The 26,604-nt window shown below is 55.8% G+C and overlaps 11 protein-coding genes across 11 annotated transcripts; 5 read left to right on the forward strand and 6 right to left on the reverse strand.

Annotated features, from left to right (window-relative positions):
• Positions 1-735: 735 nt before the first annotated feature.
• B0T15DRAFT_499856 (uncharacterized protein) lies at positions 736-1,674 on the reverse strand (the record flags this gene model as incomplete). The annotated part of the gene is made up of 2 exons (XM_062867355.1): positions 736-1,375; positions 1,641-1,674. 2 exons carry the CDS (start codon positions 1,672-1,674, stop codon positions 1,098-1,100), a joined length of 312 nt encoding a protein of 103 aa, XP_062723745.1. The 3' UTR covers positions 736-1,097.
• Positions 1,675-2,334: 660 nt separating this feature from the next.
• On the forward strand, positions 2,335-4,537 carry B0T15DRAFT_92137 (ABC1 family-domain-containing protein). Its single transcript, XM_062871452.1, has 3 exons — positions 2,335-2,821; positions 2,878-3,028; positions 3,085-4,537. Exons 1-3 carry the CDS (start codon positions 2,508-2,510, stop codon positions 4,399-4,401), a joined length of 1,782 nt encoding a protein of 593 aa, XP_062723746.1. The 5' UTR covers positions 2,335-2,507; the 3' UTR covers positions 4,402-4,537.
• Positions 4,538-4,746: 209 nt separating this feature from the next.
• Positions 4,747-6,278, forward strand: B0T15DRAFT_92194 (uncharacterized protein). The gene is made up of 2 exons (XM_062871454.1): positions 4,747-5,674; positions 5,799-6,278. Exons 1-2 carry the CDS (start codon positions 5,041-5,043, stop codon positions 6,095-6,097), a joined length of 933 nt encoding a protein of 310 aa, XP_062723747.1. The 5' UTR covers positions 4,747-5,040; the 3' UTR covers positions 6,098-6,278.
• B0T15DRAFT_92185 (uncharacterized protein) lies at positions 6,279-7,392 on the forward strand. Its single transcript, XM_062871453.1, has 3 exons — positions 6,279-7,067; positions 7,158-7,273; positions 7,326-7,392. Exons 1-2 carry the CDS (start codon positions 6,459-6,461, stop codon positions 7,239-7,241), a joined length of 693 nt encoding a protein of 230 aa, XP_062723748.1. The 5' UTR covers positions 6,279-6,458; the 3' UTR covers positions 7,242-7,273; positions 7,326-7,392.
• A 98-nt stretch (positions 7,393-7,490) lies between these two features.
• Positions 7,491-9,025, reverse strand: B0T15DRAFT_490577 (glycoside hydrolase family 76 protein; the record flags this gene model as incomplete). Its single annotated transcript, XM_062866690.1, has 4 exons — positions 7,491-8,060; positions 8,117-8,358; positions 8,411-8,890; positions 8,947-9,025. 4 exons carry the CDS (start codon positions 9,023-9,025, stop codon positions 7,491-7,493), a joined length of 1,371 nt encoding a protein of 456 aa, XP_062723749.1.
• Positions 9,026-10,684: 1,659 nt separating this feature from the next.
• On the forward strand, positions 10,685-13,983 carry B0T15DRAFT_549879 (uncharacterized protein). The gene is made up of 2 exons (XM_062870231.1): positions 10,685-12,262; positions 12,315-13,983. Exons 1-2 carry the CDS (start codon positions 11,114-11,116, stop codon positions 13,815-13,817), a joined length of 2,652 nt encoding a protein of 883 aa, XP_062723750.1. The 5' UTR covers positions 10,685-11,113; the 3' UTR covers positions 13,818-13,983.
• A 95-nt stretch (positions 13,984-14,078) lies between these two features.
• On the reverse strand, positions 14,079-15,740 carry B0T15DRAFT_549883 (endoplasmic reticulum vesicle transporter-domain-containing protein; the record flags this gene model as incomplete). The annotated part of the gene is made up of 3 exons (XM_062870232.1): positions 15,294-15,740; positions 14,655-15,245; positions 14,079-14,548 (listed from the first exon to the last, which is right to left on the reverse strand). Exons 1-3 carry the CDS (start codon positions 15,430-15,432, stop codon positions 14,079-14,081), a joined length of 1,200 nt encoding a protein of 399 aa, XP_062723751.1. The 5' UTR covers positions 15,433-15,740.
• A 127-nt stretch (positions 15,741-15,867) lies between these two features.
• On the reverse strand, positions 15,868-17,779 carry B0T15DRAFT_523147 (acyl-coenzyme A:6-aminopenicillanic acid acyl-transferase-domain-containing protein). The gene is made up of 2 exons (XM_062868671.1): positions 16,299-17,779; positions 15,868-16,238 (listed from the first exon to the last, which is right to left on the reverse strand). Exons 1-2 carry the CDS (start codon positions 17,558-17,560, stop codon positions 16,082-16,084), a joined length of 1,419 nt encoding a protein of 472 aa, XP_062723752.1. The 5' UTR covers positions 17,561-17,779; the 3' UTR covers positions 15,868-16,081.
• A 2,977-nt stretch (positions 17,780-20,756) lies between these two features.
• On the forward strand, positions 20,757-21,893 carry B0T15DRAFT_92325 (uncharacterized protein). Its single transcript, XM_062871455.1, has 2 exons — positions 20,757-21,034; positions 21,121-21,893. The coding sequence occupies exons 1-2, from the start codon at positions 20,864-20,866 to the stop codon at positions 21,652-21,654; spliced, it is 705 nt and encodes a 234-aa protein (XP_062723753.1). The 5' UTR covers positions 20,757-20,863; the 3' UTR covers positions 21,655-21,893.
• B0T15DRAFT_92329 (WD40-repeat-containing domain protein) lies at positions 21,894-23,478 on the reverse strand. The gene is made up of 3 exons (XM_062871456.1): positions 23,056-23,478; positions 22,553-23,004; positions 21,894-22,490 (listed from the first exon to the last, which is right to left on the reverse strand). Exons 1-3 carry the CDS (start codon positions 23,317-23,319, stop codon positions 22,133-22,135), a joined length of 1,074 nt encoding a protein of 357 aa, XP_062723754.1. The 5' UTR covers positions 23,320-23,478; the 3' UTR covers positions 21,894-22,132.
• An 895-nt stretch (positions 23,479-24,373) lies between these two features.
• Positions 24,374-26,262, reverse strand: B0T15DRAFT_92376 (uncharacterized protein). The gene is made up of 4 exons (XM_062871457.1): positions 25,946-26,262; positions 25,768-25,885; positions 24,973-25,708; positions 24,374-24,921 (listed from the first exon to the last, which is right to left on the reverse strand). Exons 1-4 carry the CDS (start codon positions 26,043-26,045, stop codon positions 24,577-24,579), a joined length of 1,299 nt encoding a protein of 432 aa, XP_062723755.1. The 5' UTR covers positions 26,046-26,262; the 3' UTR covers positions 24,374-24,576.
• Positions 26,263-26,604: the final 342 nt, after the last annotated feature.

Consider the following 26,604-nt stretch of genomic DNA (forward strand, 5'->3'; position numbering starts at 1 on the left):
ACTTGATATGCAAAGAAATAAGCAAGGTTGCAGCCAGTCTTGGTGCTGGTTTAGGGGAGAGAGGAAAGAAATGGAGGTGCTCCCCGCCTTGGAAAGCTTGTGTTGGAGGAAGAGGAAAAGGGAAAGAAAATTTTCGCCGAGGAAGAGCTCAACAATATATGCTCTATGGGTAAACAGGGGCGTGGGCTTCCGGAACACGGCGGAAAGAAGAGAAAGTGGCTGTAGGGCGCAAGCCCTCCTTCCGGTGCTGGCTTTCAGCCTGGAGGCACGATGTCATTCGCCGAGATCACGATATCATACGCCGGCCTTGACATCGTGGCCGTTGTGCTGCCAGACCAGTGCGTGACACCCCTTCCTGAGGCACACCGTATCGGACTGACGATGGCCCCCTAGCTGCGGTGCGGAACGCCTGTCGCCAACACCGTGATGAGGCTCTCATTACGAGGGACTTCTCCTACTTCCGGTTAGCAAATCGCTTAGGGCCGAACCAAAGGAGGCACTTCAATCTCATATCAGCGTCTTCACTTACTTCTCTTTATGCGTTGCTAGGCAGCTTGTTTACTTACCCCCTATTCGTAATTCAAGGCGCTTCTTGATATGGTCCGTGCGGTGCCCGGGTGTGCCACCATCGTGTTAAAGCTAGCGTCACTGGCACCGCCGAGCAGCTTTAAAACGTTCCATCGCAAATTACACATGCTCTTCTGAAGATCTCGGTGTTATTGAAATGACATGTGATCTGAATTCGGGTTCAATTGCATGTCTCAAAGCTAGTATCAAGCTCCTTGGTGACCATTCCCTTTGCTTCAGGTTTCACTCTCCTATGGTAAAGCCGGGGTCGTCAGAGCTTTGTTACAGGTACTAGAGAGCAGGGAGTGATTACGGAAACCAGGCTTGTGAGTCAATTGCTGATGATTTGTCCAGTGTCCAGTGAGCTGGATACCGAGAGGTAAATGTACCGATTGACTACTGCACCCATATCCATCGCAATGCCGAGACGAGAAAATGCAGATTGTCCTTAACGCCAGAATGACCACTATAAATCAATGGATATGCTCCTTTCCCTCCTTAGCCACCTTGTGTTTCAGGGAAGAAGTGGCCTATCTCCGTGCATCCTTTGGCGTATCCTCCAAGCCCTCCTTGCCCTGGCGACCGATACCGCTCATGTCAACGTCGCCAGAAGCTTTGGTAGCAGGCTCGCGCAGGCCAGAAGTGACTCCGTCGCCGGTTGAGACGTCGCCAGCAGAAACGCCGCCGCTGGATACAGCGGTGGTCTTGGTGTCGGCCGATTGCCAGTCAGAGGCCTGGGGCGGCTGCTCGGGAAGAGGCAGGTTGGACTTGACCTGCTCAATCTTGTCGGCCTTGGATTGCGCCATTTCTGGATCGGTGGTTAGTTAACTGGTTTCGAGTTCTTGGTATAACTCGTTCATGGCCAACTTACTGGATGTGAGTGTGTAAAGCGTTGCGAAGAAAGAGTCTCAAAGCTCTTCGAAAGGTTTTTTGGTCTGCTGTGCTTTATGATTGTCAATGATAGAATGAAGAAGCAAGAGTTTGGAACTTGAATCGAAGTTAGAAGTTAAATACTGCACGGAGAGCTACGGAGACGGGTCTACATATCGATATCGAGTTGCTTCTATCCGTACTGGGGACCTCAATGGGTAGTGGCGGTGACGTCATTTACGTCATTTATTACCCCGGAACAACTTGCAGTAGGCCCGGTCTTGGCACCGATCTGCTTCTGGTCGCTCCACAATGTTGATATCACAGCCCGCTACAATTAAATACGGCTCGAGTACGGTTACGATCAGTCAAGGCAGCATTCGTCGTGATCTACATAACATTTCATGCCGTGAGCGGCGTCTGGTATCCAGGGATACAGCAAAATCGGGTAGTCGCTTGCAGTGTACACGCGGGCTTCAAGACTGCGCCTGGTTCGAGTGATCCAGGTCAGAGTGAGTATGGTAGGAGAACGATATTATCAACTGTATTGGTTAAGGCACTCGTGAGCTGGAAATTGTAGATGTTAGACTCAACCTTAACCTCCCACTTTTGTTGTTTGACGCAATGCTGATAGATGTCGCCTAGCATCGCCGGACACTTTGTGGGCCCAAGAAGCGTACGGCTACCTTACAGTATACGATTCCCTTATGCTGGCCTCCGCCCCTGGCTCCTCTAGCTAATCACGGGCTTGTTACAGCTGTACATGTAAGGAGCGCACTGTTCCTTTTATATTGATCGACGACTTATACAAGACAATGTGAGAATAACCCTAACCCTACTGACTGCAATCCATGGCCACCTGGCACCCCTGGCCCGGAGTCACCCGAGGCGCAGCCGGGCTGTGATCCAAAATTCTTGCGAATGCGATGCCGGCTCGAAATTTCTAGCAGGGGTTGTTTCTACTGTCCTCCGAGTCTGCCTCCATCTACTAGTAGATACATGCGCTGAGTAGTTGCGCTTGTCTGAGATGTTGAGCATACACTTACAATGACATTCCTGGACCGAGAAGGATGATGAACCCTACTTTTTCTTCGCTCGTAGCGAAGCGTCTGGCGCCGGGCTGGACATGCGCCCGGTGTCGCAGCCAACTTCCCAAACCGAGCCTCGTCCGGACGCCACTTTCAAGGCAATATGGCAGCAGAGCGGCACCTGCGTTCGCTGTACCGAAGCCTCAGTCTCGACGGCGGGTAGCTGTGCTCCTAGCCACGGCCGGAGGCGGCGCGGCTGCGATGCTGCTGTCGGTCGGAGACGATGTAAAGAATAGCTACGAGGCAATGGAGCGGACGGGGAGGGTGGCGGCGACTCTTGTTCTATGTATCAATGAGTAAGCTATATCGCCAGTCGTAACTGCAATCGAGTGAATGCTAAGACCTAGGACAGCTACAGGACCACACTTAACCAGCGAGAGAAACTAGAAGACGAAAAGGAGAGGGATCATGTGCTGAAGGCCTGCCACAAGCGATGCGCTGTCAGGACGTTAAAGGTGCTTGAGAAGAACGGGGGGATCTTCATAAAGCTTGGGCAACATTTGGTAGGTTAATCCAACGAGGACAAGGCAAATAAGAACCGTCGCTGACCCACGCTCAGAGCGCTATGAATTACCTCCTCCCAGCCGAATGGACGACTACCTTCATACCCCTTCAGGACAAATGCCCAGTGTCGTCCTTCGAGTCGATTGAGCAGATGTTCAAGAAGGACACAGGCGAAGAGCTGTGGAACTACTTCTCCGATTTCTCGCCTGAGCCTATCGGCGCCGCCTCGTTAGCGCAAGTCCACTTAGCAACAATCAAGGAGACGGGACAGAGGGTGGCCGTCAAGGTCCAACATCCGCACCTGGAACAATGGTCTAAGTTGGATCTGTCCCTCACCAAGTTCACCTTTTCCACCCTCAAGCGCTTCTTCCCCGAATACAACCTCGAGTGGCTGTCGTCCGAGATCGAGGTGTCTCTCCCCATCGAGCTAGATTTCCAGTGCGAGGCGGAGAATTCGAGACGCACCAAGGAGTACTTCGCACGGATTCCCGAACTGCCGCTCGTGATCCCGGACGTGATCTGGGCCCAGAAGCGCATCCTCGTCATGGCCTGCGAGACAGGCCGTCGGCTGGACGACCTCGGGTATCTCGACTCGAACGGGATTGACCGCGACGAGGTGTCAGCAACACTGGCCAGGATATTCAACGAGATGATCTTTGGCGACGGGGCGCCGCTACACTGCGACCCGCACGGCGGGAACATTGCGATCCGCAAGAACGCCTCTCGACGGAGAGGAGCCAACTTCGACATCATCTTGTACGACCACGGCTTGTACCGGGACATCCCGCAATCACTACGGCGGTCGTACGCCAAGATGTGGCTAGCCATCATTGACGGCGACATGGAGCGGATGAAGAAGTACGTGACGGAGGTCGCCGGCGTGGGCGAGGACAAGTTCCCGCTGTTTGCGTCGGCCATCACGGGGCGGGACTTCAGCATCGTCAGCTCGTCCATCATGAAGCCCAAGGACCCGAGCGAGCAGAAAACGATGAGCGGCGCGCTGCAGGAGGGCCTGCTCGTGGACCTGGTGCAGATGCTGGGCCAGGTGCCGCGCATCATCCTGCTCATCCTCAAGACCAACGACCTCACGCGCAGCCTGGACGAGAACCTGCAGACGCGGCAGGGGCCGGTGCGGCAGTTCCTCATCCTGGCGCGGTACTGCATGCGGACCGTGTTCCGCGAGCAGCTCGAGGAGATACGCCAGCGCGGGTCGCTGTATTGGCCGCCCAACGCTCTGCGGGTGTTTGCGGCATGGCTGGGGCTGCTGAGGGTGGAAATCAAACTGGAGGCGTTCGAACTGTGGATTGGCATCAAGCGCGCGTTTGGGTCACGGCATCATCAGCATACGATAGACTTGGGCGCCATGGCATAGAGAGATACCTCGGTCGGGTTGATGTATCGTGGGGGTACTATAGTACTTATTCCAGATGTTCCTATTTCTAATGAACAGGTTTGTAATGGAGGTTGCCTGGCCGTGTTGATGTGCGATATTTGGGCGATCAGGAGAGACGGCGCACATCTTTTTAGGCTTCCACTTTCGAGGCTTCCACTTTCGAATCGCTGTAAGTGGTGGGTGTTTGGTGAAGACTGCTGTGGAATTGACACGTCGCCAGGATCCGTGAATCAGTCAAACCACCAAGGCGATGGCAATGTCCAGTCTTTTACGCTCTGCTTTGACGCACTCGAGGTGTGAGTCCGGCTCATGTTCACCTCTAGGTAGTACCGTAACTATTGGAAGGTCACCTTCGCGATTGGACAGGGGCGGTGTTGGCGCCAAGCACACCACGCGACTTCTCCTGGCAGGCATCAACATACACTGCCACAGTGTCTACTCTTGGATAAAATCATATATCAGGACATATCCCAAACTTTCATTGACGGCCACCCTACAGTTCTCGGTTCCACCGGTAATAAGGTGATTGAAGTCTATACCGTTATCCACACCATCAAAAGGATCAACCACTCCAACTACAACTACATACAATTACCACCCCGGCCAATACCACCAAATATGCTCTCCAAACTCATGGCAGAACTCAAGTCAACCGTCAAACCCACCCCGCCGGACCCCGCGCCGCCCGTACGAAAGCGAAAGGCAAACAAACCAATCCAAACCACCTACGCCTCCGTGCCCATCCCCCTCCCAGACTCCTTCCTCACCACGCTGCCCCCGGACGCCCAGCCCATCACCGTGACGCCCATCGACTTCGCCACCAGCCCGCTGCCCGAGTACGCCAACTGCTACGCCGTGGTGCTCGACAACGTGCTGTCGCCTTCGGAATGCGCGACCTTGCTCTCCCTCGCCGAGGCAAGCGTGCCGCCGGACGGCGGCGAGGTCCTGCGGAACGGGCCCGACGACCCGTGGGGCCCCGCGCTGGTCAACGTCGGCGGCGGGTTTGAGGTGCTGGAGCAAGGGTATCGCAACGGCGAGCGGATCGTGTGGGACCGGCAGGAGGTGGTCGATCGGCTCTGGCAGCGGTGTCTCAGTGGTGCCGGGCAAGGGTTGGCGGAACGGTTTGCTGAGTTGGGGGATGGCGAGAAGGGCATCACGGGCTCGGTGAGGGGGGAGGGGGATAAGTGGGTGTTTGTGAGGGTTAATGAGAGGATGCGGTTTTTGAAGTATGGGAAGGGCGGGTTTTTTAGGCGTGAGTTCTTTTTCTTCTCTTTTCTTCTCCTTCTCCTTCTTGTTTTTTATTTTTTGATTTCCTTTTTATTTTTGCTGCTTGTTTTGATGTCGGGGGATGAATTAGAGTGATTGACCTTGACCAGCACACTGTGACGCGCCGTACTTCGAGGACAAAGACGACTCGAAGCATGTCCGGACCATGTTCACCATCCATCTGTACCTGAACGACTCCCAGGCCGAGGTGGAGGGTGCCGAGCTGGTTGGCGGCGCCACGACGTTCTATTCGAGCGACGAGAAGAGGAAGATTGACGTGAATCCGAAGGCGGGGCGCGTGCTCATCTTCCAGCACCGGCGGCTGTATCATTCTGGAGAGGACGTCCTGGCTGGGACTAAGTACACCATGCGGACCGACATCCTGTATGAGCTCGTCAGGGGCGAGTAAGGGGCTTGCATTTGAGGGGAAGTGTGGGTGGACAGCGTAGTAGTCCCCTTTAGCGTACACCTAAGGTATCTGCTGGGGCGTGCCGTCCCAGATACGCAAAACAAAATATAGGAAAAGGCCATCTACACCCACCATCATCACCAAGAATTCTCATGGTACCGTACCCACGCCAAGCACGGCCATGCCAAGCCCAGGTGGAGCTTCCTAAACCTCATTCTCATCCCCGACCCCGCGCTTGGACATATTCGCGTTCTATCCGTCCTTCTTCTCATCCCCCCAATCAAGGCATCCACTCACCCGGTCCCAATCTAGAACCCAATAAGAACCCAACCCTCTAAAAAAACCAAAGAAAAGACAAACGATGCCCCTACCAGATTTCACCTCCGCAACCATCTTCCCCCCTTTCCCCTCACTCCCCCTGACCACTTCCTCTCCGTCGTCCTCTGCCCGCGATGACGTCGACGACTATTACCTCCTGGGACAAATAACCGAGAACATGACGCTCACCAAGCCAACCCTCATCCTCACCGACCGCTCCTCAACCTCCTTCGCGCTTGTGTATGACTCCCGGTCCGCCGCCGAGGAGGGCCCAGAGACGCCCTTCTTCGCGCAGCTGGGGTTCAAGAAGGGCTCGACGCTGGTCATACCCAACGCCAAGCGCACTCCTCCTAAGGAAGACAGTGGTGGTGGTGGTGGTGGTGGGGGGGGCCAGGGATTTGTGGCGGTGCAGAGGGAGCAGGAAGCCAGTGTGAGGGTTATTCCCGCGGGGTTGGACAAAGTTGTACGAGTTGGGGCCTGGTTGAGGGAGCGGGAGAAGAGGGATAATGGGGAAGGGGAAGGGGGTGGTGGTGGTGGTGAGGGGGGTTGTTGTGAGAATTGTAGGGAGACTCCAAAAAGGGGTGGAGGAAGGGAAGCAGGGCTGATGATGAGGAAGTGTACTGGCTGTGGGGAGGTTGCCTATTGTAGTAAGGTGAGTTCAAGTATCTCGTCTCACAAAGTTGATGGCGATAGCTGTGTGCCGGGAGTGCGATGACTTATCTGGTGGTTGTGATGATTCCAGGACTGCCAGGTCAAGGGCTGGAACGAGGGCGGACACAAGGCCGATTGCAAGATTATCAAGGCCATTCGTGCAATATGGCCATGAGCCAACAAGCTGCGGCCGCCATCATCCGAAAGGTGAGAAAGCTGAAGTGAAAGATGAGCTGCCGAAAAGAAACTAAATCCATAGAACATAGGGATATCCACGTCATACCGTAACGCCGCGAGGTCCTTTAAAAGAAAAGCGCAGCCCAGCTATATGAGAAAGCCACCACATCGAGCATACCTAAGTAACGATTCATCCCCCATCGTATCGCCGCCCCATCGCCGTCCCTATCGCTGTCCCATCAGCAAGCTACTCCGATATGCCCGTGCTCATCCACCCAAAAGTGCTCATCGCCGAAATCAAGATAACGATAGTCAGGATGCTCGCGCCTGCCTTGTCCCCCACTGATGGGGGGCTTGGCTTGGAATTGAACGAGTCGGAGTGCGCACCTGCATTGTAATCGCCCTTGCTGGTACCGCCCGTGTTATTCGTGTATGGTGGCGAAACAGTGTCGATCAGGAGTGACGACACCGCCCCTAGTACATTCATCTGCTGGCCCGCCCCGTGACTCCCGTCGTACGTCTTTGTGCTCCACTTGAAGCCACACGTTCGCTGGTTTGCCTCGCCCGTGCATGTGGCCACTGCAGCCGCGGTTGACGTGTTGAGGACGTTCAGAACCCGCTCCTTGATGAAGGGCGCGATCGTGGTGGCCGTTGCCATCCACCGGTGGAGGTATCCCTTAAAGCTAAGCATGTCCGTGGTGCACGACATGTGCTCTTCACAGGCAATTTCATACGCAACACCGTCCTTGAAGAATGTGTTGATTGTTGCGTTGATGATGCCCTCCAGCCTGCCCCTCCACACATCGCTCCCGTTTGTCTGTAATAGGTGAATCAGCCACAGCGCCCGCCACATCCGCGAGGGCTGAAACTTACGTAGTTGTACATGTGGGCAGCTCCTAAGAGATAGACGGCGTTGTTGTACGAGAACTGCGCTTTGTTGATGTCGGTGCAGTTGTACTCGACGTGGCCGCCGTCGTAGATGTTGTAATTGTCGTCCATCAAACCCACGCCCCTAACCCAGTTCCATGTCTTTTCTGCCCAGTCGGAATAGGTCTTGTTGCCGGTATAACGAGCGAGCCTCGCACCTATGTTGAAGAAAACACCGTTTGCGATGCCTACCACCGTCAGCAAGGTCCGAGCAACGAACTACGTTGGCGCGTGTCTCACTATTTTTGTAGTTGTATCCGTTGTTCACTACCGGGATCTGCCACCTCAGGCCGCCGCCGCATGTGTCGTCGTGCCGATCGGGATTTGCCATGGTGTTGAAGACAGCTTGAGCGAGCGCCAGCCACTGCGGTTGGTCCGATGGCGGGTTCGGAAAGTTATTCTCGGCGGCCGACATGGCCGACATCCCCCAGAAGCCTTGGTCGTCGTTGCCGAGTGATGCTGTGTAGTTAGGCGGCATGTAGTCCTTGTTCGGACCGACCTGCCAGAGCATCGCCTGCATGATCAGGTCGTTGTACGTGTCGTCGCCCGTCAGTTTCCAGTAGTCGATCAACGTCCCCCACATGGCACCGCCCTCCCACCAGTAATAATCGCCTGCCGGAGGCGGCCCGGGCAGGATTCCTGGTGTCTGACCCGACTCGTTGCCATGATAGTATTGCAACAGGTCCCATGCGATATCTGCGGCTGTCTGCTTGATGTCGGCTGCATGCCTTGTCAGTCTATCTGACCCCAGCTTTATCGAAGCGATGGGCGCGCACCGTTTGTCGCGATACTGTAGAGAGCGTTTGTGACGCCAGCACCTGCGAGGGCTGCCACTGCGAGGCGTGGCAGAAACATGGTATGAAAATGGTAAGTGAGCGACTAAGGTAGGACGCGCGAAGAGTAAGGGAAGAAAAGATAGAATGCGAACGGCCCTCAGTTACGATGGCGGTTGGACTGAGACCATCGACGAGGGTTATGGTGTTGTTCCTTGGACAAGCGCCTTGCAGTGGAGATTGGCTGCATGAAAGGGGAAGGGAAAAGTTCCAGGTTGGAATTGGGGGAACCCGGGCGTCCTGTCTCAGCGGAGTGTGGTGCGCTCGAGCTACAGTGTCCCTCCGCTGAGAGGTACGAGCCAAGAAATAGTGAAAGCGTGGAAAGTAGGGGCACGAGTCTAACAGCTCACCGGTCCCAGCTGGAGGTGGTCACCCGTCATTTCATGATTCATGGCCACCCATGCGTCGCCATTCGGCTATCGGGACATGCGAACCACGCTGCGTCTTCGCTGATCGGTGGAGACGCTTTGGGATGAACGCGTAAGGTAACAACAGCAGGCAAGCATGCAATCTCCCACTTTCCGTCTGGCGCCTATTCGGCATTTTGTCCGATAGAATACGGGGCTCCAATTAACACTTCACCGTCAGAATTCTTTGCTCTTATTCTAGCCATAAAATGCATGTGACGTGATTCCACATGGAGTTGAGAAGATCATCTTGGCTTTGCTGGGCATCTTCTGGGCGTTCCTGGGCGATTGAGCTTGTTTTCGTGCCGCCATGCTTCTTGGCGATTAAACAAGCGTTGCCAAGCGAGATACGCCCCAAAGCAATCCGACGGCACAGCGACATGATACCTACCTAGTCCCTCCCTACTATGTACCATGTGCTCTTGAGTGGTGAACATCAGATGGGATGGCAACGAGCGATATCCAAAGGTTTGCACAGTACTGTACGGACTGTACAGTTTGACGGTACGCAATGGCGATGCTGCCAGGTGAGTCCAGCAATGCAGCAGTGTTCTGGACGGAACAGACTCGACATTGAATTGCAATCACAAAGCTCACTTCTATACGGCATGTGCAAATCAGTCGCTTGATCGACAATGTCTCGAGGGAAACCTGGAATGGTTGAAGCCGACTCGACCAACAAAAAGATTCATTGCTCAGGCTGACTCCGTCCGACACCAAAGGCTGCCACTGCAACTCGAAGTGATCTTCGGGTTCAATGCCAAGAACTGTCCCGAGTCCCACTTGGATCCTAGTGTCACAGCCAGGGTTCCAGCCATACAAAGAACGCCGTAAATCTCCTTATCTGTACAGCACGTATTGTACAGACGCATGCGTGGTAACCGTGCATGTGTACGGACTACTCTGCGCAATATCAAATCTGATTAGGTGGAACAAATTGCAGTAGAGTGCCTTTGTCTTGCTACAGTCTCGAAGTATTCCTTTCCTTGGGCATGAGCTCCCTTCTCAGTCTCGATGTTTGGACAGCGGTTTGGACGAGCCCTTCATCTGTGCTGCATTCAGCGATGAAATGCGGACTTACCAAGTTTCTTGTATATAAGATGGGGACTGGCTACACTAACCCTTGCGATCCTCCATCGCAACAACATCCTCCATTAGATGGTGTTACAAACCTTGAGCGAAGATACCTGTTGCAAAGCGGAGTCACAGGTCGGATATCTTTCTGCAATATGCTAAGAATCGCCGTGTTCACAGGTTTGCACCACACACTGTACCCATGTTGCGTTACGATGAGAGGTACACACATGTGCCATACAAACTCGCGAATAGTATGGCAAATGCTCGTTGGGGAGCTGGTTTCCCTTTTGGGGATCTAACAACTCTGTGCACACGGCCGAATCAGCTCATGTGTAGCAGTGAGTGTCCTGCATTCCAGCTTCCAGACAGGCGAGTATTCGTCAGCTTCGTAAGTCTGTCCGGCACGGCAAGTACATGCACATATTCTAGCTTGCTCTCCCGATCGGGCTTGCTATCAGCAGCCGCTCCAACCAACGGGATCTCGATCGTCAGCTTGCATCATAGCGGCTTGGCAGCATCGACCGAACGACGTCCATCGTGACGACACGTAAGTCACCAGCGACCCGGTTTCTTGTTGGCGTTCCAGCCTACCAACCACAAGGAGAGTCCTCTGGCCGCTGAGAAACATGGCCTCGTGGGTTGGGATGCGGGCAACGGCAACGCCGTCCCAGGTCGACGCTGTCGCCCGCGCCATACGCAGTACCCCGATCATCGACCATCATGCGCATCCCCTCCTCAAGCCGGAGGCTCTCAGCAAACACCCGCTGCTGTCCATCACGACTGAGGCGAACGGGGATGCCATCCACTCGGCCACTACCTCGCTACCCCATCTCCGCGCTGTCCGCCAGCTGGCCTCCGCCCTGAGCTGCGGCTTCACTTGGGAATCGGTCGTGGCCGCCATTGAAGAGAAACGTCTGTCTTGCCCCGAGGACTGGACGGCCGAATGCCTGTCGGGTATCGAGACCATTCTGATCGACGACGGGCTCGACAGTCAGGACGATGCTAATCCCTATGCGTGGCACGACGACTACACGCGGAGCCGATGCAAGCGCATCGTGCGGATCGAGAAGGTCGCTGCTGACCTCATCCATCGGATTGGCAAAGCACGGCAAGGGGCAGACTTTACGATCGAAGTGTTGGATGAGGCGTGGGAAGAATTCAAGCGCGACTTCAAGACCGTGATGTTGACGGCCCTTGACGATCCTGATGTGGTTGGGTTCAAGTCGGTGATATGTTATCGGACCGGGCTCGACATTGTGAGCGCGGATGGCTTCGCTGGCCTTTCCGAAGGGAGCGAAGTGTTCCAGAATATCATCAAGACGTATGAGTCTTCGGGCTTTGAGAGAGTGCAGGCGAAGGGCTTGAACGACTGGCTGGTTCACTATACGGCCCAACTCATCCGCGACAATCCAACGGGGCAGAAGAAGCCCATCCAGTTCCATACCGGCCTGGGCGACAACGACCTAACCCTGCTCAAATCGTCCCCGTCTCATCTCCAGGACTTCATCCGGACGTACGAGACGGTTCCCATCGTGCTCCTCCACGCTGGTTACCCCTTCACTCGCGAGATCGGGTACTTGGCATCGGTCTATGGGAACGTCTACGCAGACATTGGGGAAGTGTTCCCCTGTGTGAGCCAGGATGGCCAGGAGCGGATTCTGCGGGAGATACTAGAGCTCTGCCCGTGGTCCAAGATCCTGTGGAGCACAGATGGGCACTGGTTTCCCGAGACATACCTGCTCGCCCTTAAGCAGATGCGGGAAGTTTTCGAGACGGTAAGAGCTCTCCTTATTGCTGTGCCACGGACACATGACTGACCCTGTACAGGTCCTGTGCGACTATGTCCGCAAAGGACACATGGGCTGGAGGGCCGCAATCGACCTCGTACGAGATGTTCTTTTCAGAAACGCCAACAAGCTGTATCATCTGGAAGTTGAGTTCTCTGAGCTGGAGGAAGAGATGGGTCTGGCGCCGGGTGTCTACCTCAGTGATGCTGAGATCCTTCGGGCCTTTTTGAAGACCCAGCCGGCTCCTGACTTTGTTAGGATCTGCTGGAACGACTTTACCGCGACACAGCGAATGCGGATGATCCCCTTCAGGAAGCTTACGACGCTCCTGAACGAGGGCAAATCGACAGACATCGGCATCACCAAGGCTGTATTCGGCTTGCTCCAGAACGACTCGTTGCTACCGGGCGTATATCCGACAGGTGAATACCGTCTCCACCCGGATTTCTCCTCGCTCAAGAAGGGCCCGGTCGAGGGACATATCAGCATGAACGGCGAATTCCGCGAGCAGTCCGGCGCTCGGGTGCCCTTTTGCCCCCGCTCGACCCTTCAACGGGCCGTCGATTTCGGCGCGGAGAATGGGTTGTCCTTCCTTATCGGCTTCGAAATCGAGTTCGTCCTCATCGAGCGCGTCGAGTCCAACAAGCCAGGCACCACAACCCGCTACTCAACCCTCACCACGGACGGCCACGCTTGGTCTGTCAGCCGCTACTTCGCCGATCCCAAGATCTCCGCACTCCTCCGCGACATGGTCTCCGCGCTCGAGGACACGGGCATCTACGCCGAGCAGGTCCACGCGGAGAGCGCCCCGGGGCAATTCGAGCTCGTCCTGCCGCCGTACCCGCCCGTCGAAGCCGTCGACACCCTCCTCCACGCGCGCGACGTCATGTCCGCCCTCGCCACAGCAGCCGGGTTCAGGCTCACGCTACACCCGAAACCCTTCGCCCACGCGACGGGCACCGCCTCGCATATGCACCTGTCCATCACTTCGCCCAACGCCAACGGCGACAAGCCGGAGGTATACCAGCCCTTCTACGCGGGCGTCCTGAAACACCTCCGCGCGGTCCTGGCCTTCACCTACGCTAACCCGGCCAGCTACGAGCGCATGTCGGACGGGACCTGGTCCGGTGGCCGGTGGGTGACGTGGGGCACGCAGAACAGGGAGGCGGCGCTGCGCAAGATCGAGGGCTCGCACTGGGAGCTGAAGTGCCTCGACGGGCTGGCCAACCCTTACCTTGCCGTCGCGGCCGTGCTCTTCGCGGGCGTGAACGGGTTCGCGGATCGCGAGGCGTTCAACTGGGACGACTGCGAGATCGATCCGGCCAAGCTGACCGAGAATGACCGCAAGGAGCTCGGGGTGACACAGATGCTGCCTGGCAGTGTGGAGGAGGGGCTGGCGGCGCTGAAGGAGGATGAGGAGTTGGTTGAGTTGATGGGGCCTGAGTTGGTGGAGCGGTATGTTGCGCTCAAGGAGTTTGAGCTGAACTTTCTCGGCGAGATGGGAGATGAAGAGCGGCGGCAGTGGTTGATGGAGCGGTATTAATCTGGTAAGGGATCTTTGCTCCTCTAGCCGCTTGGTGGCGTTGAGTGAGTTTTCCCCTGATGTTACTAGGGGAAGAACCGGATGTGTTGGTGTCTTTGGGACTGGCAAGAATGAACAGCGATGTTTTATGACTTGTACTCCGCCGAGAAATAACAATGCAATGCAAAACGCCTGACATGACTAAACCATTGGAACCCCTCCAACCAAGAGGCATCTTGTACAATATACCACCCCGGCCCGCCTCAACCAGTCTAGTAATATTCATTCATCAAAATGCCCTTTCACACCCAACATGCCCTCGCTATGCCCTCTCCTCCTCCGCCCCAGCGCCTCAGTCACCCAGTCGGTCAACCGATACCCCCAGTGGCCCGCCACGAGCACGCCGCTCACCACGTTGATGACCCTGAGCAGGAACATCAAGAGACTGGCGCGGGTCTCGACAATGTTGAGCAGGATCGGCTCGATGTCGTACTTGACGAAGACGCCCGGGATCGTGGTCTCGGGCACCGCCTGGCTCTGCTCGGTGACGGCGTACTGGTTGGTGAAGATGGAGGTCGAGCCCATCTCGCCCGGGTGGCCGACGCTGTACGTCGTGGGCACGACCGAGAGGAAGTACTGGAACTTGTGGAAGTGGGCCGACGCGACGTTGACGGTCCGGTCGAGCGGGTTGACGAGCGACGGAAGGAAGGGCCCGAAGGAGAGCTCCGATATGATGTGTGAGAAGTTGAATGCTGTGATTAGGGGGGGCCGAGTTGAGGGTTAGCTGCTGAGTTTCAAGAACGGGGGGAAGGGGGGGAGGGTAGGGGGGATGAGCCGAGCGGTGGGACGGCAGCATACCCTTATGATCCAAGTGCTCCCCCAATCCCCTGTACCCGTGGCCCCTTGCCGTGATATGGAAGTCCCCCTGCACCTTATTCAGCTCCAGCGTACCATAGATCCGGCAACTGTCCGCCTCGGCGCCCCATAACCGGGGCGTCCTGCTCCACTTCGCCCTCTTCTTCCCGAGCGCGACAATATCGTGGATGTGCTCCTCCCCGAACCCTTCGTCGTGCTCCCCGACGCCCGTGTACCCTTCCCCCGTGACGACGCGGCCCTGGGCATCCCGGCCGAGCTTGTGCATGCCCTTGCCGTCGACCCAGTGCTGCCAGAGGGTCGGGTCCCGGTGCAGCCTCTCGGCGGCCAGGATGCGGTCGCCCGCCGCGTCCTGGACGTTGACGTGCAGGTCGGCGCAGCGCATGCGCACGACCACGTCGAGGTTGATGTTGAGCACGTGCGAGACGCCCTTCTCGACGGCGAAGGTGTGCTGCTCCTCGCCGCGCCACCAGCGCGCGAGCTCGCTCCAGAAGAGCACGAGCGAGACCAGCGCCATGGCGACGGTCCATTTGCCGCCGCCGGCTGTGCGCTGGACGTACTGCGGTTTGGATTTGGCTGTGCAGAAGGGAAGTGGCTGTCAGTGGGTATGTAGATTTTACGTACGGACGGGTATAGAAGGAAGGGTCGGGAGTATTGGGACGGGGATTGTCGTACGGAATGCGTCAAAGGCGCTCACGATGCTGCCCTTTGCGCCGAAGGCATCATCGTCGAGCTCGCGCTTCTCATCGTAGCCATTCATCATGGCGATGGTTGCGCGACCTCACAGAGGTGTCACTTGCGCTTCGTTGTCTTTCGTCGGGGTAGCTGTCTCTATTGCTTCTCCCGGCCAACGCCGGAGATTAGGTTGAGCCGGAAGCCCTCCACGGGGCAAGGACTTGAGAAACGTCGGGTCTCTTTGTAAAAAAGCAAGAATTGAAAGCCAAGTCACATCCGCATCGCTGATTGCCAGTCCACGCGGCAAGGCGCGGAAAATTGAATCGAATTGAAGAGCTGTCCCAAAGCAACGTCACCCAAACCATCAGCAACCAACACCGTCACATCAGATGCTTGAGGACAGCTTGACCAAAAAGAATCCCAGCCTAGACGCCGCGTACGCTGGACCCTTGTTCAGGGCCTGCTCACACTCATTGGCCATGCTGCTCGCTGGGCTGAGCCGGATGTGGATCGTCAAACAGGGGTTCGGCACATCACTTCTTGGCAGCTTTTTTTCATCCGAGTCCCCGACAGGAGTCTGGATTCCCGCTTTGATGAATTTTGAAAAGCAAACCTACACTAGAGACTCTATCCCACATACCACACGCCCTCCACTAAGAAATGCCGCTATCCCTACACACTACAACTGAGTCTTGTTCTCCTTCCTCTGCAGTACCTGCTTACCAGATACTCGATGCTCAAGCCTCCTTCCTTTTCGTCGACTTCATCCTGGCACCGGTTGGTTCCTTGGCCTTTCTTTTCTCCTTCCGGACACTCTCCAGCTTCTCAAAGTCCTTCGTCGTGAGCGAGAACATGGCGTCCAATGACGAAGTAACCCCGACCGGGGAAGGGTACCTGGGAGGTGTCAATAGGACTGGGCTGTAGTCGTCCGAGCTGCCCTCTTCGGGCACCAACACAAGGCCGTCAAACCGATGATTGGGCGGAGACGGCGCCCGAGACCGCGGTGTCTCCATATCCATCTCCTCCCTGACACGCCGACGCATACCGCCGCTGCCACGGAGACGTCTGGCCGCCTCCTCCTGCTGCTTGCGCGCAGCCGCTTCGGCGGCCGTTTCCAGCGTAAAGTGCATCATCTGTCCCTCGCACGGGGGACCTTTGCACGCCGAGATAGTTTTCCTCTTCGGGTTGAACATGACGAACGACACGGTCGTCCTGTCTTGGCATCCCTCGTCGTTGTGTTGACAGATGCTTTGGACATCGCCGTTGTGGTCAGAGAACACATCCACGATGTCCTGTCTCGACATCCGGTCAGGCACGCGGTCATCGATGAGATGCTCGAGGCGGTAGAGTCGGGCCTGGCTGCTTTTTCCCTGGTATCGGTCCAAGATCTGGCGGCGCCACTGGAATGCTTCAAACGACTGGAAGTGGTTCGTGTGCACCTTGGCCTTGCTGTCGTACCTCGCATGGTGGGTAAAGACGTGCTCCGGGCCGAGCTCCAACGAGAGTGATCTAGACTCATCCGCAAGCAGCACATGCTTTGATGCGTGCCGCCGCATGTCGTGAATAGCCGCTTGGGCTTCGTGGATGTCCGAGCTCTCAAGAAGAAAGCGCTGCATGCACGTGACAGGAAAGTAGAAGCCGCGGCCGGTCTGAGGGAGGTGGTCATCGGTCGACCAGAGACAGTTGGCCGTCACCGCCAGGCCTGCCGAGTTCATGCCGCACCCGCTGATCATGCCCGCCTCGACCACGGTAAAGATGGTGGGAAAATCCGCTTCGGGATAACGGATCTCAAGGTAAACCATGAGGTTCTCGTCTTGGATCTTCTTGGACGAGCTCAAGGAATGCGCGAGGACGGTCTCGCCGTCGACAGTTGCCGTGGGAGAGAAGAAGGCGCTGATGCTTTCGTCTGCATCTTGTGGCTGCGGCGGCCGGCCCCCGCGTCGGTCGCCCGACTTTCCTATGTGGCCGATGGCGGCAAGGTCCTCCCATACATTGAGGAAGACCACACGTTCGAGGGGCACGCCGCTTCCCAATGCAATGCCGCGCATTTCATCGAATCCAATCAGCCACTGGTCCCTCAGGGACGGAATGTAGTGCTGTATGATCAGCTGCGAGCAGACCTCCCTGACGACAACGGTCAGCGGTTCGATTTGCTCACTCGGAATACCCTGGGCGAGGAAGGTCGTCAACTTACCATGAGGGCATGTTCGGGTCATTCATGCGTCGATGGACATTGGCCTTGATCTTGTCAGCAAAGACCCCTCCGTAGGCCATGCCGCGCTCCAGGGCTCCTCCTTTCAGAACCATGCCCCCATAGATCTTGTGCCGGGTATCATAGTCGATCTCCGAGAGCCTAAGAGGCTCGTCCGTGATCCCGGAGCCGTTCAGTCTGGCCATTTTGACAATGTTGAATGGGTTGTATAGTGTATTCTGTGTAAACTCCGCAAGTCGACTGAGACTGTTGAATGGTGTTTCTGCGTGGAAATAAATTGAAAAGCCTTGGATAAGTTGTTACTGATGTCGAAAGAAACTGAACCTGCGGGTTGTTTTGTAGTTCCCCTCGTCGGTCAGAACACGAACAGAGCAAGGAAACCGGGAAGTTAAGTTATGTTGGCTCGGCGGCAGGACCGTGACATGGGGAAGGAGACTGGTGGTCAAGATGGGGAAGCGAAGGCAATGACACCCAGTGAGACGGAAAGAGCACTGGCGCCAGGGCAGTGATGCTCTCGGGAAGGAGCCCACCCCTAGGTCCCTTAATATGTGTGCTAATTCCAAACATGCGGACCTAGGAAGGGGCCGCCCTGCGGAATGAGCTGAGCTCATCCATTCTCGATCATGATTCATGATCTCATTCCGGCCGCCTCGCCACCACATCATTGGATGGAGGGTGGGGTCATACAACGAGCCTTTCGTCACCATAGTCTGTTAGGTCGGTAACAGCGTTTTGACTGAAACAGTATTGCGTAGCATAACTACTAGTATTGGAGAATATTATGAAAAGTATAACAGCTGGAGGCTTGCGCCCTTTGCTATAGTGTTAACCGAGTAGAGTTATTTAGACAGAAATAGCCTGTCTCACCAATAGTCTGTTACCCCTATAACAGTCTGTTAATGTCTTGTATAGAGAGTGAAACAGATCACCTACCTACCAGGTTATGGTTCCAATAATAGGAGGGGGTAATGCCAAAAGCTAAATCCTCGCTCTCCTTCTTTCTCTCAATTGATAGTATCATTCAATTCAATGAACGTGGGAAAGCGAGGATTCGAACCTAGGATCTTGGGACTACAAGGTATAAGCTGCGATGTTTACGATCGTACTACGAAGGCAAGCACACATTGAGGAGAGTGTGGAAGTCGCAGTCTACGAATAACCTTGGAAAGGTTTGGCGCCTGCGATGGTGGCAGGTGCGAGCCTCTCTCTGTTGAATCTAGGCGGGTTCTGCTGACGGCTCTGTTCAGCAGGATATCCGCCTGTTAGATAGAACAGTCTGTTCGGCCACGAACAGAGAAAGTAGCTTTATAGGACCTAGGCTAGTGTGAAGAGTACGTTATCAAGTGAAAAGCCTATTGAGTGAACAGCATCGTAAGCAGCCCTTATTATGTTGGCTTGAACATGATGTCAGAAGTATGCTCGAGTCGTGATCTGGATGTTGCGGCTCTAACAGACTGTCAACAGACTATATTCGTTTGAAACCCCCCGTCCGGAATGGATGTTTTGAGGGTGGAAGAGTTTGCAACTTGCCCGGCAGGAACTTCAGCCAAGTATGCAGCTCTATGTGAAATACGGTGAGGTGGGCTAATCTCCATGGGCGGTATTACCTACCGTACCTTAATTAAGGTAAGGTGACTTGCCTGACGTAGGAGCCACGTCGACCGCCTCACCTTTCCGCCTTACATGTTACTTGAAGACTCTCATGTTGAGCGGATCCACAGGGATACTACCCGTTGTACCGTGTTCTTCCAAACCTGTTCATCCAGAATTTCAGACCAGTTCAAATCCCAACCGGGTTGCATGAGGGTCGATGGACACTTTGGTCACATTCCGGCTTGCGCTGGCTTTATCAAGCAGCACGCCTTGGTGTGTCGTCACGCCGGTCACCACGGGGCATGCCCTTGTGGGATGGGAAACACAGGGCATATACAAAGTAGTCACTAGACTACAAAGGTTTGGCAACCCATCACTCACTCTATGAACTACAGCTCAGGGGGTACAAAACACGGCATCTCTCTCGTCCGGTTGCTGTCACATATCCCTAGTAAGCAGTCGAAGGCATTGCACCGGAGAGTGACAGCGGCCTGACACAGATTGAATGATTGAACATGTGCAAGCCCATCTTGTCGACTCAAACTAACATTAGTTTTCGCCCGAGGAATTGCGGCTCTGCCGCCTTGGCACGATAAGAGGCCGGTGTTGCGGCAGTGTCGTTCCGACTCATTCGGGCCTCGGGAAGAGCTCAGGATCGACTGAACCGGATGCAAGTCATCAACCCCACGGGGTGGGAGTCCGCGAGCTGGGCGAACGTGACAAGGACAGGATATTGGCAAGGAGATCAAGAACAACATCGTTATCCACAATCATCTTACACTATTACTATTCCGTACACTACTGTGTAATGTGTACACGTGTAGAGAAAGTGGGTTGCAAACTGCCAGTGAGTGAGGCGGCCAAAGTGCTCAGGTGACTTGACAGATCCTCGCTACGCTCGGAATCCGGCCTCTCCGCCCCGAGATTCGGTGACAGCGTACCGGCGCTAATAAGGTACGTACATAACTACTACCTACACTAACACGAATCTGGTGAGGTCGTCATCCATGTCTGTTAAGGTTGACCGCCTCCCAAGGGAACGGGACGTTCACCGATGGTCCAAGCTCCGACTCAACAAAAGTGGATTCACCGCAAGTCGGGAGTTGCGTGGTCGACCGGGGTCGGACTCCGACGCGCGGACATAGCCCTGTTCGTTGGGAATTGTCGAGATTGAGGTGACAGGGGAAGGAGTGCGAATTCAGTCGTGGCCATTGAGATAGAACCGCGAATCTGAGATCAATTTGGCATCCAATTGTCGAAGTTCTTGAAGACGAAATGGCATTTCGTTGCATGCCGGTGAGGGGTTGGTGCGACGCAAGCATCGGCTCATCGCAAGCATGAAACCACCTTCTACATACCTGACATGTACCGTGTCGAGTCTGCAGAAACGGTCGTCCAGGTGCGGTATGCAACCACCTTCTAGGCCCTTGTTTGACGCCAATGGAATTAGCCGGTCCACTGGGTGTCAGGGAGGTGTGCTGTTGTGGTCTTCCTTCCATGCACCATCCTCAGTCGGAGGTCCGGATCTGCCGTCACTTATACCTGCCCTCCTCTTCCGTTTGAGTCAGTTTGGCTCCCCTCCTTCTCCGACTCTACCTAAAGCTCTATCATTGTCCAACCGTTCCTGACCTGAGTCCCCGTCTGTGTGATCCCAATCCGTATCAGATTCCATCAACCAGAACCATCAGCGACATCTCCGAGCCGTACCATAGCTATGTCGTCGCGACTTACAGTTCCCGTCTCCAAGCTGGTCAGCCGCTCCTTCAGCAGCACGCCCGCCGCTGCCCGGCCCAGCCAGCTCCTCAACAAGGCCTCAAAAGCAGCAGCTGCCACCGGCGCAGGCAGGAAAGCCAGGAAACCGGTCACCGAGGAAACCTCGGCCGACGTAAGTGCCATCCATCACCTACCTCACCGAGGTGCGCCTCGAGGTTCAATCCCCAGCTCACTAACATCACACTCCCTTTTTCATAGCATCGCGCCCATTCAACAACCTCCTCCTCATCCCCTCACCGTCCCGTCCCGCCGTCGCAGTCAAAGCCCAGGACCATCCCCTTCATGCAGACCTTCCACCACTCGGCCCCGAAACCAGCCGCCCCCTCGTTCGTGACCATCGACCGCGCCATCTTCCCCGACCTCGCCGCCCAGGACGCGCAGTACGATCCGTACGCCCACATCCGCGTGCCCCTACTCCCGGACAACACCTCCCCTCCCGCGGGCCTGCGCGCCGCCGAGGCGGTGGACGCGCCGCTGCCGCAGCCGGAGATCGTGGTCGTCGCGGCGAATCCGGAGCAGGTCCTCCCCTCCGCGCTGACCGAGGTTGAAGGGATGGGAGTCGACGGCGTGGAGCTCGGGTTCGCACACCTCTTGGGCAGGGAAGTGGAAGAGAGTTTTGAGATGGGCAAGGGGATGATCAGGATGTGGCGCGGGATGGTGGATGATGTTTTGAATAGTGGCAGTAGTAGTAGTGGCGACGCTGAGAACGGGGGTTCGGCTGCTGCTGCTTGATGGAGGTGGGGTGGCCTTGACTTGTCTGCGACATGAGGCGGTGGGGGAGGTGTGGTTGCCTTTTTATTATCTAGGATGACATGACGATATATGATGTACTAACGTTGTAATTTTGTGAGGGCGCTTGAAGCACGGCCCGAAGCTCAACCACGGGCCTTAGGTACACAGGTTGTTATTACTATGGTCGCCACGAGTGGGCTTTTGAATTGCAATTTTGGCTACCTATCTGTAACAATGTAACAACTACACTAACCATCCCCGAGACAGATGAGTATTGGCTCTCTTACGCCTGTATTACTCCCCGTCGACTTTGACTTGTTGACTGTCCATTCCCCTTATCTCGATTGGTATCTTCGGTTTTTCTTTTGTTTTTTATTTTGGTATGCAAATCCGAGCAGTCGACCTCTTTGCTACCTAGCAAACTGCTTTACCCCATGGTGCCCCATCACTTACTTGCCCGAGACGTCTTTCCGTTGTCCTACCTCTTCTTGACGCTCGGCCTCGGCTTGCACTCATCCGGCTGCACGGGATGCAGCATGACCTTTGTCGGGTAGTTGGCTGTGTTGCCCTGGTAGCCTTTGGACCAGTCGTAGCTGATGCTGTACGCGAAGATGGTGCCGGTCTTGTTGAACGTCGTCGAGGTGATGCTCCCGCCCACGTTCGGGTACCCCTTCAGCCGATGCTTGGCATCCTTGTCCCAGAAGTGGAACGTGCCGTCACTACCGGCCGTGCTGAAGGTACCGTGCTGTGGGTGGAACGAGATGTCGTTGACAGCGTAGACGTTCGTTACGTTGCCCTGAGGCTGGTCGCGGTGGCATTTGAATGAGAAGTTCATGCTGTTTAAATGCATGGTCAGCATCTGTGGATGTCAGCAGCTGAGCCGGGAGGGATGGCTTACCTCGCGTCCTTGTCCTCGACGTACTGGATCGCGCAGCGGCCCTCGATGCTGCCGATGGCGAACCCCTGCGAGTCGGTGAAGCAACTGACAACCCGCGTCTGCCACTTCAGGGGGCTCTGCAGAGTCTTGTAGAACTTAGCCGGCTCCTTCAGGTTGATCACGTTAATGTACCGGTCGGCAGTGCCAATGACCAGAAGGTTATCCCGGACGTCCATGGTATAAACCCGCTCTTGGCAGTTGACCACTCCCGCCGGCTGGGCGCTCCGGAAGTCCCAGTATTTGACCGTCTTGTCCCAAGAGCCTGTGACCGCCATCGGCGTCCCGTTGACTTCGAAGTACCGTACGCAGCGGACGGGCTGATCGTGCTGCGCTACCTGCGCCAACTGTCCGGTGGCCAGGTCAAGCAGCTTGGCCTGCTTGTCGGCACCCGCAGAGATGACCTTTTGGCCGTCCTGCCACGCGGTCAGCGACTGTTCTTGTTCCCATCACGGCATTTCACCCACCTTGAAGAAATCGACTGAGAACACGGGGCCGTCGTGCTCGATTTGCGCTTTCCCTTGGCCCTGGCCATTGCTCATGATCTCGTAGATCCGCACCTTCTTGTCCCAGCTCGCCACGGCCAGAAAATCCTTGGGGTCGGTCGGATTGGGATTGAACGCGAGGTCCGAGATGCTGTCCTCGGGCGGGCTCCCGAGCTCGACATCTTTACTGAGGTCGCCGAGTGTGTTAGAAGTCGCCGCCGATGCCGATCCAAAAAGGCCCGCCATCGTCGCGGTTGCTGGATATTTGAGTCTGTCTGCGATGCTGCCAGACGGGTGTGCGTTCTTTGTCTAGCAGTTTTCCGTATCTGGGTGCAGATGGACTCGGACGAAAGATGTCAAATCGACCGCGACAAGTGGCAACGCTGCCTTCGCGCTAGAGGCTGGATTCCAGCTCGAGTCGCGAGCGCTAAGACCACCCCCGTCCGTGCAGATACGTAGTCGCCAGAAGCTTGGGCCACCAAAGGTGCCCCACAATCCCAAAATTTCAGCTGCATAAAAAGTTCAACCAGCTGCGACGAGAACTCTTTCTTCCTCTTCCCTCTTCAAGGCCCCCTCGTCCGAAAAATCGCTATTCGAAGCTCACAAACGGAGAGAGCACTTGCTCTTTCACTCACACACACAAACAAGCTTTGGGAGAAAGTCCCCGGACATCCACCTTCTTTGTCACTGAAGAAGCTGGTCGCGGAAACGCGCCGCCATAGAAGCACTGCGGCTGATCTCGGCCGCCTGTTCCTTGTCTGTCTCGGCTACCGCCCGGCCCATCCACTCCAAAGTCGGCCGACTTGCTCATCGCAGGGTTCATGCAGTAGTCCGGTTCCCGGGTTGGAGACCACATGGACGAAGATATGAGTCCGCGCTCTGGCTGTCTGGGCCGCGATGTGCTGTGCCTGTCGGTGGGTTGACTGGCCGATGGGGGGCTGCCGCTGGTCCGGTCTGGACTGGGAGCGTCATGGCTGGCTCGAGAGATTTCGTCAAGATACCACAGATATGCGATTGCTCGCTCTCCTGGAGCCAGGGGGGCGAGTTACTCGACGGGGCTCATTCTTGGTGCGAGGGGGGCTTCAACGCACTTTCTGATCTTTTCTAAGGCCCGGTGCTCTGCGGTCAGCAAACAGCTGGACAAACGGAAACTCTAGGCTTCGCGGGAGGCCCCCATTGTCTGTGCTGCCTGCCGCCGAGTCCCGGTGTCTAAAGAGGGTCGCAGTTCAAGTGATGATAATCCATTTTATAGAGTCAAGCTCTGAGGTGGAGCCGGCGTAAATCGTCGCGCGACCCCGTTGATGACTCGGAATGCGTTATGGTATCTGATGGACTGCCCAACGATTATTCCTGTTTGAATTAGGTAGTACTCTTTACACTAGGTTTATGTCTATGACGGCCGCCTTTGCTGGCCCCCGGCCTGTTGAACCCCCCCATTTTAGCCCACTCCTCTCATGCTCTTGGTTGAAACACCAATTTCACGGCGATCCGCCTCACGCGTCTCTAACGCGCCGCCTCTTTTTTCCGCTGCTCTTCCTCGAGCAACTCACGCTGCTTGTGGGCAGCTTCGAGATCAGCCTTCATCCCTTTGGCCCTTTGTCGAGCCTCGTATAGGTCCCTGCTCCTCAGTATCCTCTGCACTATCGTGCCAGCGTTGACGTCCTCGAACTCGTGGTGTCCGATCTCCCTGTAGATGCCCATCTCTTTGGGGTCAGTGTAGACATCGTCGGTGGAGGGCATAAAGGACGTTGGCCCGTGGTAGACAGCATCAGGAGTGCCCCAGGGTAGAGAGGTAAGATAGCGTTTTGTAGGGGTGAACGGGGCGCCGAAGATGACGGCGTTGATATACTGTTGTCATATTAGCCATGATCTCCTTAACAGCCCTAGGCTCCAACTCACTCGACATTGAAGAACGCACAGGCCGCGTTCAAAGATGTTCATGATCGGGTAGTTGACTCCCTTCCACTTGTTGATGACCTCGTCGTCGTGGACGCCAGCAACAACAAAAGAAGGCCCGTAATCGGCGCCCTTGCCTCGCCTCTCGTTCACGGCCTGCTCCGAGTACCAACCGTCCTTCCTGGCCAACTCCTCCTCGGCTTCTGTCACCAGGCGCAGGAACTGGATGTGGCCGCTGGAGAAGAGATCAAACCCGCCATCCACGTACACAACCCTCTGGCCGGGCTTCGGGCCAATCCCACGGAATAGCTCCTTAAATCCGCCCTGCGGGCTCCAGAACCACACATCCGCACCGGGTTTCTTGGCCGTCTCATCGGTTGCGTACAACCGGATTCTCTCCCGCATCGCCTCACCATTGGCCTTCCTCTCGTCTTCGGTCCCGTGCCCTTCTTCACCGACAAGCACCTTCTCAAGCGATTTAATAAAGTGACCCCTAGTGCACAGCAACATACGGCCCACGAGATCTGTCGTCGAGATGCTAGGTGTGCGCTTGACCACCTTGAACCGGTTGGCGGCCTTGACGAAGCGGTAGCAGTCCTCGCCGCTGCTGTCGGACGTGATGTCGTCGCCATGCACCACGTACTTGCACCCGAAGTGGCTGATCCAGTCGAGCTGGGTCACGTAGGGGGCGTTTGGGATCGATTTGGTCACCCAGCGACACGCGTCTGTGGCGAGGAGGCTGATGAGGTGCCGTCAGTGACGGTGCCGGCAGGGGAAGTGGGCACAGAGAAAAGGTACCGTTCTTTCAGGTTCATGACAGTGGGACCTTTGTTCTCGAGGATGGCCTTGTCAGAGTGGACGCCCACGTAAAGCTCATCGCCGAGCTGGCGGGCCTGCACCACGGCTCCAGCATGTCCTGAGACATTGAGTTAGCCAACATGACTGAACTGTTAAAGGCGCCGAGACGCCAACCCACCGTGGTGAAAGAAGTCAAAGCACCCGTCAACCCACAGGCGTCCTTCGAGCAGCTCGGGCACCGGGTCTCCAGGCGGGAGAGTGTCATTTGTGGCAGCCATTGCTTGTGAGTCTATGCGGGATCAATCCAGTATGCAAAGACGGCTGTTTGCTAAAAACAGTCCGTTGGGTTCTGTCCGGTGACCGTGGCAGGCGCAAGCAGTGGCTCATGTATACTGCGAACCAGCAAATAACGATGATGTGTTTGAGATGTCATTAAACCCAAAGTGGCTCATTTATTAAGATTGCATTACAAGCTTGCAAGCGAGGTTGCTAATACGTAACCTGCCTCATCAGGTTGCACCACTGTTTTCTAAGGCATCATTAACCCCTCCCGCAGTACATAGGTGCCCCTCCCCCACACCACTCGTGGTGGAATGGTGGCCCCGCAATGTTAGGTTCGATTGATGCCGCTGCGACTTCCAAACCCAGGACGGATATGGATGCGAAGCAGGCAGATAATAGGGAAACTACCACAGCCTCGCCATACGGCGGCATGGAGTCCCAGGGGCGTCAATCCAATATTCTCCAACACTTGGTGGTCCCCTACATACACTGGGGTTAGCAATGATGACCAAAACCAGCCGACTTCAAGGATGTATGTCCCAGGCCTCCGTTGAT

Source organism: Chaetomium strumarium (assembly GCF_033439665.1).
Source record: "Chaetomium strumarium strain CBS 333.67 chromosome Unknown B0T15scaffold_2, whole genome shotgun sequence".
In the NCBI taxonomy this organism is placed as follows: domain Eukaryota; kingdom Fungi; phylum Ascomycota; class Sordariomycetes; order Sordariales; family Chaetomiaceae; genus Chaetomium; species Chaetomium strumarium.

What these genes read in the sequence shown, in the direction of transcription:
- B0T15DRAFT_92376 (XM_062871457.1), bottom strand. Translation starts at nt 26,045, where the DNA reads ATGGCTGCCACAAATGACACTCTCCCGCCTGGAGACCCGGTGCCCGAG. An exon ending in CTTTGACTTCTTTCACCACG is followed by an intron (nt 25,886 to 25,945) that starts GTGGGTTGGCGT and finishes TCAATGTCTCAG; the next exon opens with GACATGCTGGAGCCGTGGTG. An exon ending in GTCATGAACCTGAAAGAACG is followed by an intron (nt 25,709 to 25,767) that starts GTACCTTTTCTC and finishes GCACCTCATCAG; the next exon opens with CCTCCTCGCCACAGACGCGT.
- B0T15DRAFT_92194 (XM_062871454.1), top strand. Translation starts at nt 5,041, where the DNA reads ATGCTCTCCAAACTCATGGCAGAACTCAAGTCAACCGTCAAACCCACC. An exon ending in GAAGGGCGGGTTTTTTAGGC is followed by an intron (nt 5,675 to 5,798) that starts GTGAGTTCTTTT and finishes GACCTTGACCAG; the next exon opens with CACACTGTGACGCGCCGTAC.
- B0T15DRAFT_523147 (XM_062868671.1), bottom strand. Translation starts at nt 17,560, where the DNA reads ATGACCCGAACATGCCCTCATGGTAAGTTGACGACCTTCCTCGCCCAG. An exon ending in CATCGGTTTGACGGCCTTGT is followed by an intron (nt 16,239 to 16,298) that starts GTTGGTGCCCGA and finishes GACACCTCCCAG; the next exon opens with GTACCCTTCCCCGGTCGGGG.
- B0T15DRAFT_92185 (XM_062871453.1), top strand. Translation starts at nt 6,459, where the DNA reads ATGCCCCTACCAGATTTCACCTCCGCAACCATCTTCCCCCCTTTCCCC. An exon ending in AGGTTGCCTATTGTAGTAAG is followed by an intron (nt 7,068 to 7,157) that starts GTGAGTTCAAGT and finishes TGATGATTCCAG; the next exon opens with GACTGCCAGGTCAAGGGCTG.
- B0T15DRAFT_92329 (XM_062871456.1), bottom strand. Translation starts at nt 23,319, where the DNA reads ATGGCGGGCCTTTTTGGATCGGCATCGGCGGCGACTTCTAACACACTC. An exon ending in TCTCAGTCGATTTCTTCAAG is followed by an intron (nt 23,005 to 23,055) that starts GTGGGTGAAATG and finishes ACCGCGTGGCAG; the next exon opens with GACGGCCAAAAGGTCATCTC. An exon ending in GTCGAGGACAAGGACGCGAG is followed by an intron (nt 22,491 to 22,552) that starts GTAAGCCATCCC and finishes GCATTTAAACAG; the next exon opens with CATGAACTTCTCATTCAAAT.
- B0T15DRAFT_92325 (XM_062871455.1), top strand. Translation starts at nt 20,864, where the DNA reads ATGTCGTCGCGACTTACAGTTCCCGTCTCCAAGCTGGTCAGCCGCTCC. An exon ending in CCGAGGAAACCTCGGCCGAC is followed by an intron (nt 21,035 to 21,120) that starts GTAAGTGCCATC and finishes CCTTTTTCATAG; the next exon opens with CATCGCGCCCATTCAACAAC.
- B0T15DRAFT_92137 (XM_062871452.1), top strand. Translation starts at nt 2,508, where the DNA reads ATGATGAACCCTACTTTTTCTTCGCTCGTAGCGAAGCGTCTGGCGCCG. An exon ending in CTTGTTCTATGTATCAATGA is followed by an intron (nt 2,822 to 2,877) that starts GTAAGCTATATC and finishes GACCTAGGACAG; the next exon opens with CTACAGGACCACACTTAACC. An exon ending in TAAAGCTTGGGCAACATTTG is followed by an intron (nt 3,029 to 3,084) that starts GTAGGTTAATCC and finishes ACCCACGCTCAG; the next exon opens with AGCGCTATGAATTACCTCCT.
- B0T15DRAFT_549879 (XM_062870231.1), top strand. Translation starts at nt 11,114, where the DNA reads ATGGCCTCGTGGGTTGGGATGCGGGCAACGGCAACGCCGTCCCAGGTC. An exon ending in TGCGGGAAGTTTTCGAGACG is followed by an intron (nt 12,263 to 12,314) that starts GTAAGAGCTCTC and finishes GACCCTGTACAG; the next exon opens with GTCCTGTGCGACTATGTCCG.